General features: G+C 42.8%; 1 protein-coding gene across 1 annotated transcript in view; it reads right to left on the bottom strand.

The window, feature by feature from the left end:
- Positions 1–793: 793 nt before the first annotated feature.
- The window catches only part of LOC120918669 (keratin, type I cytoskeletal 19-like), a 29,866-nt gene continuing 17,500 nt past the window's right edge, over positions 794–13,159 (bottom strand). Inside the window, exons 5-7 of the mRNA XM_040330352.1 lie at positions 11,059–11,184; positions 3,781–3,998; positions 794–1,103 (exon numbers count right to left, since the gene is read on the bottom strand). Of these exons, the coding sequence (XP_040186286.1) occupies positions 1,088–1,103; positions 3,781–3,998; positions 11,059–11,184 (360 nt within the window). The 3' untranslated portion in view covers positions 794–1,087. The remainder of the gene's footprint in view (positions 1,104–3,780; positions 3,999–11,058; positions 11,185–13,159) is intronic.

The following is a 13,159-nucleotide window of genomic DNA, read 5'->3' as shown; positions in this document are numbered from 1 at the left end:
GGCCCCCTCCCGTTTTTTGCATTACACCTGTAAGGGGGCTGATGGTCCCCAGCCCCTCTGCTTATTATCTCGTCAGCACCCCCCCCCCGGTTCTCTCTGCTCCAAGGGGGCCCTGCCTAAAGCTGTGTAAGGGACCCCAAAATTTGTGATGGCTGCCCTGACTGTGGGCACTGGCAGGCGGTACTGGCAGGCACAGATGAGGCGGATGTACCTCTTCCTCTTCGGGACCGCTGTCCCTTGCCCAGAAGCCGACCATCGGCTCTTTTTTCTCGCCACGCTGTAAGCGTGAGGAGAAAAAAAAGGATTAACAAGCTTCTGTTTACACTGTTTACATCACATGATCAGCTCTTATTGGCCCTTACGTCTCAGTGACTCGGTGATAACAGTGCACGGCGCACGCAACCTGCAAAGGGGAGGACGTCTATTGACGGCCTCCCGGCAAAGTAGGTCTGCGCTGTAGCCGTCATTCAGCTATAGCGCAGATCTGAAGGAGTTAAAGTCTAGCATCTACAAATCATTGAAATGTCGGTTTTAGGTGAATTGTTTCTATACATTTCCAAATGAGGAAAGTGACTTTTAATTGATAACTGAATGATTCCGTGATACCCTGGAGGTACACATACCACACACTGGGAGCCACTTCCATGAAGTACAATATAAACTCTTACAACAAAAAAAGCTTCATAGCAAAAACTCCCATTGTGTAGACAGGGAAGAGGGTAGCAGTTGGGACTTGCCACAGGATATACAGTACACAGAGAATGAAAACAAATATATAAAGTATAAAAGCTAATTGATTTCACAAGAGAAAATAATTTATTTGGGGATAAAGAATACTAGTACTAACTTCTACATGATAACAGTGTTCTTTAAAACACATCCAGGTATAATGCCAATGCAGTGGTTTGGCAGCAGGGGTTGGCTCTGCCCAATACTCCTTGTCTGTCGTTACAGTGTTTATACAGTTTCATAAAGCATTTTGTGATATATGAATGTCATAAGAATACAAAAGTCCAGTCATGTAGGGTAGGTTTATTTGCGTATGCCGTAGCGTTTGTTTTCCTTCCATTAACTTTTCAGTATGTCTTCATTTGGGTATTAAGCTGTAAAATAAAAAAGGCTCATGTTGATTATGTATAGTGCAGACTTGGAAACAAGTCAGGACACTGTCATTCACACCTGTCCTTAATCCTCTCTTTTCCCATAGACAATGATATTAGAAGTCTATGGTTCAAGGTTGACGTTCTGGAGCTATGCTGAACAATCCCCTCATCCTTGCAAGGCTTATGTCATGGCTATTACCATTGGCTCCGACACATGAAAGAGGTAGTTATATTGTTAATACTTGATCATCTAATATTTAAGTGACATAATACCTTTTAATTGCCTTTTTTACCCTTTTGAACTCAGATTTTTTTGTATTGCCATAGAACCTACAGTATTTGACTGTGTAGCGCCTGTGTACTTTATAGTACCGGTGCTAGTTACATTTAAGGCCTCGTACACACGAGGGGACATGTCCGATGAAAACGGTCCGCGGACTGCTTTCATCGGACATGTCCGCTCAGAGATTTCGGTCTGATGGTTGTACACACTATCAAACCGAAATCCGCGCGGACAGGATACGCGGTGACGTGGCCGCGCCGCCGCCGCGATGATGACGCGACTACGTGCGCGACCCTGGAAGGTCAATGCTTCCACGCATGCGTCGAATCACTTCGACGCATGCGAGGGCTTTCGGCCGAGCGGACATGTCCGGTAAGTGAAACCGGACATGTGAAACCAAGTTATGGCGGCGTAGTCTATCTCTGGCGGCGTAAGGGCACGGAATTCAAATTGGCGATTAGGGGGCGTGTTTCATTTAAATTAAGCGCGTCCCCACGCATGCGCCGTCCCTAAATTTCCCGCCGTGCATTGCGCTAAACGACGTCGCTAGGACATAATTTTTTTTAACATAGACTTGAATTACGTCCATCCCGATTCACGGACAACTTACAAAAAAAAAAAATTTAATGCAGGAACGACGGCCATACTTAACATGGCAAGTCTAACTATACGCCGCAAAACACCAGCTTTAACTATACGCCGGAAAAAGCCGACTGGAGACGACGTAAAATAATGCGACGGACGCTTGTACGTTCGTGGATCGTCGGAAATAGCTAATTTGCATACTCGAAGCAGAAAATGACGTGAACGCCACCCAGCGGACGCCGAAAAATTGCATCTTAGATCTGAAGGCGTACGAAGCTGTACGCCTGTCGGATCTAACCCAGATGCCGTCGTATGTTGTTTTGAGGATTCAAAACAAAGATACAACGCGGGAAATTTGAAAGTACGACGGCGTACCAGTAGATACGCCGGCGTACTCTCTCTGTGGATCTGCCCCCAAGCCTTTTCTGGTACTTTATGTTTAAATCAGTATTAAATAAAAAACTTTAAACCCCCAAACATTATATATATATATATATATATATATATATATATATATATATATATTTATATTTATTTAGCAGAGACCCTAGGGAACAAAATGGCGCTTGTTGCGATTTTTTATGTTTTTTTTGGTAAAAAATACACTTTAATGAATAAAAAAACAAAACAAAACACAATCTATATATTTATATATAAATATATATATATACCCCAATTTTTTTGTAAAATATGAAAGATGATGTTACACCGAATAAATAAATACCTAACATGCCACGCTTTAAAATTGCGTACGTTCGTGGAATGGAGACAAAATGTGGTACTTTCAATAGCCAATGCTTTAAGGTTACCTGCTTAGAGTCTAGCACCAGAACTTTTGGTCTCGCTCTAATGTTCGTGGTGATACCTCACGTTTGGTGAGAACACCATTGACATATGCGTGGACAACTTACGTACGCATTTACTTTTGCACACGAGCACAGAGGGATGGGGGTGCTTTATATTTTAGTTTTTTTTTATCTTATTTGTTTTATTTTTTATTTTTACACTGTCCCTTTCATTTTTTTCTTTGATCACTTTTATTCCTATTACAGAGAATGTAAACATTCCTAGTAATAGAAATAAATATGACAGGTCCGCTTTATAAAGAGATTTGGGGTCAAAAAGACTCTAAACCCCCTTTACCTTTAAAAGGAAAAGGTGAAAAAAAAAAACGAGATCTTTTACTTTGAAAAAAAAAAAATTGTTTACTTCCTCCCTAGACCAGAAGTAACGTCATGACGTCATTCTGGTCCTCCAAGTCCATAGCGGCGATCAGAGATGATCTGATCTCTGTTCACCTCTGTGACCAGGTGGCTGCACTGTTGGATCGTTTCTCGGGGCATGCCGGTGAAAATGGTAAGAAACACTATTGAGTGGCCAGAGTGGGGGGCGGGGGTATCATCCAGTGGCTAATGGGCCACTCTGACCACTTTCATTAGAAAGCCAGCCACTGTCTGAAAAAAAAAATACCGGGGTTATGGCTGATAGCTTCAGCCATAATCTTGGTAAATCACTTGCAAACTGCAACGTATATATACATATTGCAGTCAGCAAGTGGGTAATAAAGGCCTATGAGAGGTTCTAATCTCTCCTCGCTCTTTCTAAAGAGCTCACAAAATCCCTTTATAGTTTCTAAAAAAATTAGGATCAACATAAGCAGATCTGGAACAGAACTTTTTATCGGACAAGAATCTGACCAGTAGGCAGCCATTGCTGTCTACAGTACAGGTAACTGAAAAATCAGTTTTGGGTAAACGTAGTCTTATTATTTCAGGGATTTTTTAAAATATTCACTGTGCCATTACCAACCTAGTTCCCCCATCTAGAAGACTACGGTAAGTTGTGATCTCAGCCTCAAGACGTGTCTTTAAACTCAGGAGAACAGTGAATTCCGAGACCTGATGATTGACATCTCTTCGTGTTTGTTGAAGCAAAGATTCAACATGGGTAATATTTTCTTGTGCTTCTGTCAGCTGCATGGCATATTGAGAATTCACATTGTCCAAAGTTGCATCTGCTGCATTTTTCTGCAACACAAAAATAAAAAAAACAAGATTATTAACCTAAGAAATTAAGAATAATGTGTGCCTTCATGCATGTTAGATCTATTTTAAAACTAGAATGACTGTATTACACACTTGGACTGTAAGGGAAGGGATGTACAAGAGATATGACTTTGCCTGCTGTTAGGGAACATCTCTAGCAAGAAAGGCTGGGTTACATATTTCTATATATCCCCCTGACAAACTACTAGGAAACTTATTCTTAATTCTGCATGCTGATGGGTGATTTACATATTTGGGGTGACCTTGTGAGCTGCCTTTAATCCCTGAGTTCCTCCCTGGTGAAGGACATGTGCTGCAAGGCTTGACATCCTAGGTCTGATACCTATGGGAGGGTACCCATGTGTTCATGAGACAAGGCCCGAATCTGGGGCCTGGGCCCGGGCCTGTAGTGCCTTGCTTACCTAGAAAAAGTGGAGCCAAACCTGGGAAGGAGCACCAGGGAGGAACTTCAACTGGAATTGCCTAGGAAGCTGAAAGTTGGCTTGGACCTCAAAGGGAGTCTCGTGTAATGCCCAGGAAGTCTGTGCGGCATCTGCTTTACAGTTGAGAGCTCAAGAATCATAGGTTATCGGTCTTGCTCCTTTTACCTATAAAGGCTGTGAGTATGACTTCCTGGAGTTTACTGTGTTCTCTTGGTATGCTGTGCCCTAGCCCTCGCTCCCTGGATACATAGTAGCTTTAAAGTGACTGGCGCCTATCTGTCCACAACCCTACTATAAGTCAAAGACTTTACCTTGTGGTGCAATCTCAGCTCAACTGATCTTTGGGGGTCTCTACTAGCCTATAGGGGTTAAGGTAATGCTACACACTGTAAGATTAAAGGCATGAGTGTCTACTCAAGTACATTACAGCATATTCATGATCTTTCATGGCTCCTGGCAGCAAAAATAGTAAACAGATGCATGAAAACAATATCTACATTGCTCTCAGTCCTTACCACAGACACAGTGCAGACTGTAGACAGGCTGCATGTCAACAAAACAATGTTTAAAGCAGAGCTCCACCCGAAAAAAGGGAAGACGTTTTTCTTTGTTTCTGTTATACAATTTACACGATGAATGGCTTGAAAGTAAGCCACCCATTGTTTACAACTGCCATGTGACCTGCTGTGATTGGTAACTGTGGTCACATGGTACCGGCAGTGGGCCGGTACAGTGATCAGTCATCGGCTGTGTCCAGTGGTCGCAGCCGGTGACAAATCGCGCAGCCCTGCGATCAAGCAGGATGTTATATAATGTCCACCCAGAAGGACAGGTTCTCGCCGACATCATCTTGCCATGGGCCAGGCGGGAACTGGTTAAAGAATCCCTATGCCCAATAAATGGGATACATGCCAGCCTGTTCAGTGGCTGGGGAGTTACTGTAGTTGCTTGATCCAGGCATGGGTGCTTCCCAACAGGGGTGTATCATATAGCTTGTTTCACGATTCTGGCTGTGGTTCCTCCCATTTTGTATGTATTGGATGGTGGGAGGATCCACAGCTAGAAGTTGGGGCCACACCCAGAAGTGTAGGATAACAGTGACACCAGGAGCTCTACGAGAGAGTGAAGGATTAAGTTGCCTACAAGACAGGAATGTATACAAATATTTTAAACATAGCAACAGGGCATCTTCAAAAAACCTTGATGTAATGGATACACCTTCTACCAATTAACCATGTGTCAACTTTTTTTTATATCTCTGATTCCTAGAATGAAAATATGGAGCTAAGATGGGTGTGGACATTACACAAATTTATAGATAATTCAATGTAATTATCAGTTTGTGTCATTAGTTATGACTCAACAGACAGAGAAGTGACATAATAATGACATTGCTTAAACAAATACTATGATGGACAAAACTTAAAGTGAAAAATTGCATTCTGAAAACATTTCATTTTGTTTGACATTTTAGAAAAGAAAACTAAACCATCCTGTACCGGGAAGTTCCTCTTGAAATCCAAACTTTTTGAAGCTCACAATGTTAACTCGCTGTCTATGTCAAAGAGAATTGACAGTAAATACTAACTCCAGCTGAAAACGTATTTGCGTTTCAGGTGGACAGAAAGGGTTAGAAGTTCACTCCGGTTTTTATTGTAGTCAATGTCTGAATTGGGGAGATTTCCATTTGCTCCCGTGCTAGTGGTGTGAAATTTCTCCATTAAAAACAGAAATAAGAACAATGCTATTTTATGATCATTGGAAAACAGACCCTCAGGCCTCGTACACACGACCGTTTTCCTCGGCAAAATCCATCAAGAAAAATGCTGGCAGAGCTTTTTTGCCAAGAAAAACGGTCGTGTGAAAACTGTTGTGGATCTCCACGAGTCTCAATTTCCTCGTCGTGTTTCTCGTCAGGCTGGTTTACGATGAGAAACACGTTCATGTGTATGCTTAGAAACCCGTGCATGCTCAGAATAAAGTATGAGACGGGAGCGCACCTTCAGTAAAAGTAGCGTCCGTAATGGACATAGCACATTCGTCATGCTTGTAACAGACTGAAAAGCGCAAATCGTCTCTCACCCCAAACTTTTACTTAACACACGGTAACATGAGATTAGTAAAAGCAGCCCCAAGGGTTGTGCCGGTGGAATCGAACTTCCCCTTTATAGTGCAGTCGTACGTGTTGTACGTCACCGCGTTTGAGAACGACAAGATTTTGTCTTGACTGTGTGTATGCAAAGAAAGCTTGACAAGATTCTCGACAAGCCTGACAAGAACCTCGTCGAGGAAAACGATGTTTCATTTACGACGAGATTCTCGGTCGCGTGTACAAGGCCTATATGTCTGTCTTATTGCTTTGTGTAACCTCCTGTCCTGTTATCTCATTGGTTTCACACTACTTGTGACACAGGCAGCAAGAAAAACATCATTGAGGATCTAAACCCTCTACATTCTGTTTAAAACGGAAAAAACAAAAAATACAAAAAAATATGGGGCCAGATCCTCAGAGCGAGTACGCCGGCGCATCTACTGATACGCTGGCGTACTTTCAAATTACCCGCGTCGTATCTTTAGTTTGAATCCTCAAACCAAGATACGACGGCATCTGGGTTTGATCCGACAGGCGTACGGCTTCGTACGCCTTCGGATCATAGATGCAATACTTCGGCGTCCGCTGGGTGAAGTTTGCGTCGTTTTCAGCGTCGGGTATGCAAATTCGCTTTTTCCGACGATCCACGAACGTACGCGCGGCCGTCGCATTCTCTTATTTTCGTCTCCAGTCGGCTTTTTCCGGCGTATAGTTAAAGCTGGTATTTTGCGGCGTATAGATAGACTTGCCATGTTAAGTATGGTCATCGTTCCCGCGTCGAAATTTTAATTTTTTTTCTTCGTAAGTCGTCCGTGAATCGGGATGGACGTAAGTCACGTCTAAGTTTAAAAAATGGCGTCATTGCGACGTCATTTCGCGCAATGCACGGCGGGAAATTTTGAAACGGAGCATGCGCAGTTCATTCGGCTTCATTTAAATGAATCACGCCCCCTAATCGCCAATTTGAATTCTGCCGCCAGAAATACACTACGCCGCCGTAACTTACGGCGCAAATTCTTCCAGGATTCGATTTAAAGCCAGGTAAGATACGGCGGCGTAGCGTATCTCTGATACGCTGCGCCTATCCATTTCTATGTGGATCTGGCCCATTTTTCTAATTTTGGATAGATTTCAGAAGAACCTCCTGTTCTGCTGACAAGGAGCCGGAGTAAAGGAACATTTCTCAAGGCGGTAATCAGATCTGACATGGGTTTTAACTCTTCACTACTCCATCCAAAATGAAAAAAACAACAACAAACTTTTGCCTTTAGATATATGTTAACAACCAACTCTGTTTTCAATTGCCACCAATTCGATTGTAGTTTTGTGACAGTCAGAATTTAACAACCTGAACCTAATTGGCGGATGGAAATTTCATTTTTTGGAGAACTTTGATGAAGCAAGACTGAATAAGAGGAGCCTATTGATGTCAACATGGTACCCGAGACATAGATCAGAATGTAAAGTTACTTCTCCAGACCAATATTTCTCAACAATGCAGACAAAATTGTGTATACTGAAAATTGATCAATCATGATGTATCTAATGTCTTGAGGCCCAAAACTGTCAGGACAGTACAGATATTTCTTTTTTTTTAACACACTTCGACCAGAGCAAAATAATGTTATCATAGTAACATTGTACTACTCTGGAGAAGTGATCAGTATATATATTTTTTACACATTTAGCTGGATTCAGAGAGATTTCGGCGGGTGTAGCGTATCTCAGATACACTACGCCGCCGTAAGTTAGAGCAGCAGGTCCTGTATTCACAAAGAAGTTGCGCTCTAACTTACGGCGGCGTAGTGTAACTGGACGGGCGTAAGCCCGCCTTATCCAAATGTGTAAGATGTGGGCGTGTTGTATGTAAATTCATTGTGACCCCACGTAAATTACGTTTTTTACTAACGGCGCATGCGCCGTCCGTGGACGTATCCCAGTGCGCATGCTCCAAATTACGCCGCAAAGACTCATTGGTTTCGACGTGAACGTAACTTACGCCCAGCCCCATTCACGGACGACTTACACAAACGAAGTAAAACGTGAAAAATTTGACGCGGTCCCGACGTCCATACTTAACATTGGCTGCGACATCTTTTGGGTGGTTTATCTTTACGCCTGAAAACGCCTTACGTAAACGGCGTATCTTTACTGCGACGGCCGGGCGTACGTTCGTGAATAGGCGTATCTAGCTGATTTACATATTCTAGGCGTAAATCAGCGCACACGCCCCTAGCGGCCAGCGTAAATAGGCAGCTAAGATACGACAGCGTAGGAGACTTACGATGGTCGTACCTTAGCAATATTTAAGGGTATCTCAGTTTGAGAATACGCTTAATATACGACGGCGGGGATTCGGACTTACGACGGCGTATCTACTGATACGCCCGTCGTAAGTCTTCATGAATCTGGCCCATTATGTTTACATATAGCAATGAACTTCATTGCTAAACAGAATGTAGAGGGTTTAGATCCTCGATGATGTCTTATGCCCTGTACACACGATCGGTTCGTCTGATGAAAACGAACCGATGGATTTTTTTTATCAGATATCCGATGAAGCTGACTTTCATCAGTCTTGATGAAAATGAAGTTCAATGCTTCCGAGCATGCGTCTACTTGATTCTGAGCATGCATGGATTTTTGACCGATGGATTTCCCCACAGACGATCGTTTTTTTCTATCGTTTTTTTAACCATACGAACATTTTAAAACAGGTTCTATTTTTTTTCACCAATGGGGAAAAAAAACTGATGGGGCCCACACACGATCGGTTAGTCCGATGAAAACGGTCCATCTTCATCAGACGAACCGATCGTGTGTACAGGGCATTAGAGATTAATGACCTTGCTTCAGTTTAAATCAAAGTATATAAAAAATGTATAGAATCCTAATTAACCACTTAAGGACCCCTTCACCCTGATATACGTCGGCAGAATGGCACGGCTGGGCACATCAACGTATATGTACGTTGTCCTTTAAGCCCAGCCGTGGGGTCGCGCGACCCGGTCCGAAGCTCCGTGACCGCGGGACTCGCGGACCCGGTCACCGCTGGAGTCCCGTGATCGGTCTCCGTAGCTGAAGAACGGGGAGAGCTGTGTGTAAACACGGCTTCCCCGTTGTTCACTGTGGCGGCGTCATCGATCGTGTGATCCCTTTTATAGGGGGACACAATCGATAATGTCACACCTACAGCCACACCCCCCTACAGTTGTAAACACACTTGAGGTCACACATAACCCCATCAGCGTGGTTAACTCCCAAACTGCAATTGTCATTTTCACAATAAACAATGCATTTTAAATGCATTTTTTGCTGTGAAAATGAAAATGGTCCCAAAAATGTGTCAAAAATGTCCGAAGTGTCCGCTATAATGTCGCAGTCATGAAAAAAATCGCTGATCGCCGCCATTAGTAGTAAAAAAATAATTAATAAAAATGCAATAAAACTATCCCCTATTTTGTAAACGCTATAAATGTTGCGCAAGCCAACCGATAAACGCTTATTGCAATTTTTTTTAACAAAAATAGGTAGAAGAATACGTATCGGCCTAAACTGAGGAAAAAAAATGTTTTATATATTTTTGGGGGATATTTATTATAGCAAAAAGATCAAATACCACTAAAAGAAAGCTCTATTTGTGGGAAAAAAGGACGCCAATTTTGTTTGGGAGCCACGTCTCACGACCGCGCAATTGTCAGTTAAAGCGACGCAGTGCTGAATCGCAAAAAGGGGCAAGGTCCTTTAGCTGCATTTTGGTCTGGGTCTTAAGTGGTTAAGGAAACAGAACCTGAAGGAAGGAATATTCTGTGAATTGCTTGTTTTTCTTCAGGAGATATAAAGACAGTGGGAATGTGTTATAAACTCCTGGCGAGATGGTATGTGACCCCCCTAGAGGGCGCATAGGATCGGGGCAGAGGGACCCCCAACTTGTTGGAGGGGTTGTGATGTCCCGTGGGACCTTTGCGCACCTCTGGTGGGAATGCACAAAGATTCAACCCTATTGAACGGATCCAGAGGAGGCCTTGGCATTGTCTATTTCACAACACAAGGAAAACAGTTCCTAAGGATTTATAAGGATACTGTAGTCCCATTCCTTTTAAATGCAGCTAAAAGTTTGATCCCGAGTTTTTGGAGGACCCAAAAAGTACAGAGCATGAAGAATTGGGTTGTAAGGGTTGAAATGATAAGAGCCATAGAAGAAACTATCCATATAGAAGAGGACTCACTGGAGATATTCCGGAATATACTATATGGGAGAAATGGATGGAATTTAGGGAATCTGGAGGTTGGAGGAACTGAGGAAGGTGTAGGGAGTCAAGGGGGAGGAAATGAGGGGAGGTTTTTTTGTTTTTTTTTCTGAGTGGGTTGTTTGAGGGAAGGGGTTGTGGATAGGGGGAATAAATGTCTAGAGCTTAGATAAAGGAATATGACTTTTTATCATGTGTATCTGTTTATATTTATCTATATAATAAAAGAGAATATAAAAAAAAGAGAGATTAATGACCTTGCTTAGTTCAGACTGAGATTCTATTTCCAGTTCTTGCACGGTTTTCTTGACCTCTGTTAACTTCTTCTTGCACTTCTCTAGATCAGTGGTGTTGATGTGCACCTCCTCATTCCATTCTTCCACCTGCAATGAAAAAATAATGATATTGGTATCCAACAATTGCCATTCACATTTATTGTATTTGCTCAATTGTACACACAAAATCCTTCTTTCTAATTCAGTATAGGTATCCTTAACACAGTTAATAATTAATTTTGGTATTTTGCACTTCGGAATTGTGTTTGAACATTTATTTTGCAATAGAAGAATTCACATACTGTGGTGCAATATTATTCAATATTTATTATTTTATTAATAAAAATAATCACAATTGGTTAATATGAATTTATAGTATTTACACAGTTATTATACAGCACAGCACAATTCATCTATTTTTGTTTGGTTTAACACAGCTTATGGGAGTGTAACTGATGTCAGCAGCTGAAAAAAATTACATCATCTCTTCTCATTTGTTGGATGCTCCTTCAGACCTATAGTCTATTATATTGGTAGCTGGCAAGCTCTTTTATTTATTACGTTAAAAATCTTGTGTTTGCTCAATGGCACACCTTCTACTCTATTCAGTCTGTTCCCCTTTCTGATTTATTGTAAGCACCCTTATCCTACTTCCTCTAGGATTCAGTTGGCATTTTAATGCTGAACCTATAAATATATCATCTACACTGCAAGTCCATGTAGTCCATAGAACTCACACACATCTCTTAAATGTTCAGGAGCCTTATTTGGCTGATGCTTTGCCATTAAACACACTGGCCCAGATTCAGGTAGATTTGCCCATTACTTACACCTGAGCCGCTCAGCTGAATTTCTCTGCGCTGGAGCAATTTTGCCAAATTGCCACCTGATTCAGGAATCGTTTGTTCATTTAATTTGCTCCTGTTTAAGGCAAAGCTGAGGGCGCAAGGCCGTGCAAGTCAAAGTGGGTGTGCCCCTATGTAAATGAGGAATTTTCGGCTCAGCAGAGGTTTGCTAGCATAATTTCAGGGCAAATCCTGCTCAGCTGCTTGCACTGAGCAAATAAATAGGAGCAGACTTGCGCAGGTTCTTTGCTGAATTTCATCCTGCTTTTTCCTACCCCCCCTGAGCAAGGAAATTCAGCCCTTTTGCAAGACATGGCACCTCCCAAAGGGACCAAAAAAAGGAAGGCCAACTACGTGGCTGCGGAGATGGACATCCTGATTGCTGCACTCCAGCAGCATAAGGAAGTCCTATATGGTGCCCAGCGGGCAAACACCACCATTGCCCAAAGGAGGGCTATATATGAAGCCATTGCCCTGGACATCAATGCCCTGGGTAATGAAGTGCGTACCTGGGATGACATCCAGAAGAAATTAAATGATATGAGGCGCAGGGTCCGTGAAAAACTGGCTCTTATCAGGAAGCATACCGGTGGCACGGGAGGTGGTCCGCGATGTATGATCCGGCTCAATCAGGAGGAGCAGCTTATTGCACAAACGTTCGTGCAGGAGCAGGTGGAGGGACTTGAAGGGTACGACTCCACTGTTGGGAACTTGGGGACTGGTAAGTTATTTTTCTTTCATATCTGCTGTGCATCATGGGAGGGGGTACAAGTGAACATATTTGTGGGTAGAAGTGAAGATGTAAGTATTATTTTTCTTTCATATCTGCTGTGCATCATGGGAGGGGGTACAAGTGAACATATTTGTGGGTAGAAGTGAAGATGTAAGTATTATTTTTCTTTCATATCTGCTGTGCATCATGGGAGGGGGTACAAGTGAACATATTTGTGGGTAGAAGTGAAGATGTAAGTATTATTTTTCTTTCATATCTGCTGTGCATCATGGGAGGGGGTACAAGTGAACATATGAGAAGTGTGTTGCACCAGCAAAATATGTCGTTTTGGTGTCATCCACAGGTGGTGATGAGGAAGAAGAAGCTGGGCCGTCTTCGGCTGCGGCTCGACCCAGCCCATCCAGACCAGAGCCAGGGGTCCAGTCAGGCCCCATGGACATTCTGGCTATGCTGGTCCAGGAGGAGATCATACCGGGGCCAAGTATGGAGGAGCAAGTGGTATTGG

Source organism: Rana temporaria, chromosome 12, assembly GCF_905171775.1.
Source record: "Rana temporaria chromosome 12, aRanTem1.1, whole genome shotgun sequence".
NCBI classification, from domain to species: domain Eukaryota; kingdom Metazoa; phylum Chordata; class Amphibia; order Anura; family Ranidae; genus Rana; species Rana temporaria.
Note: the sequence above shows the minus strand (reverse complement) of the source record. Positions and strands in the feature narration are given on the sequence as shown.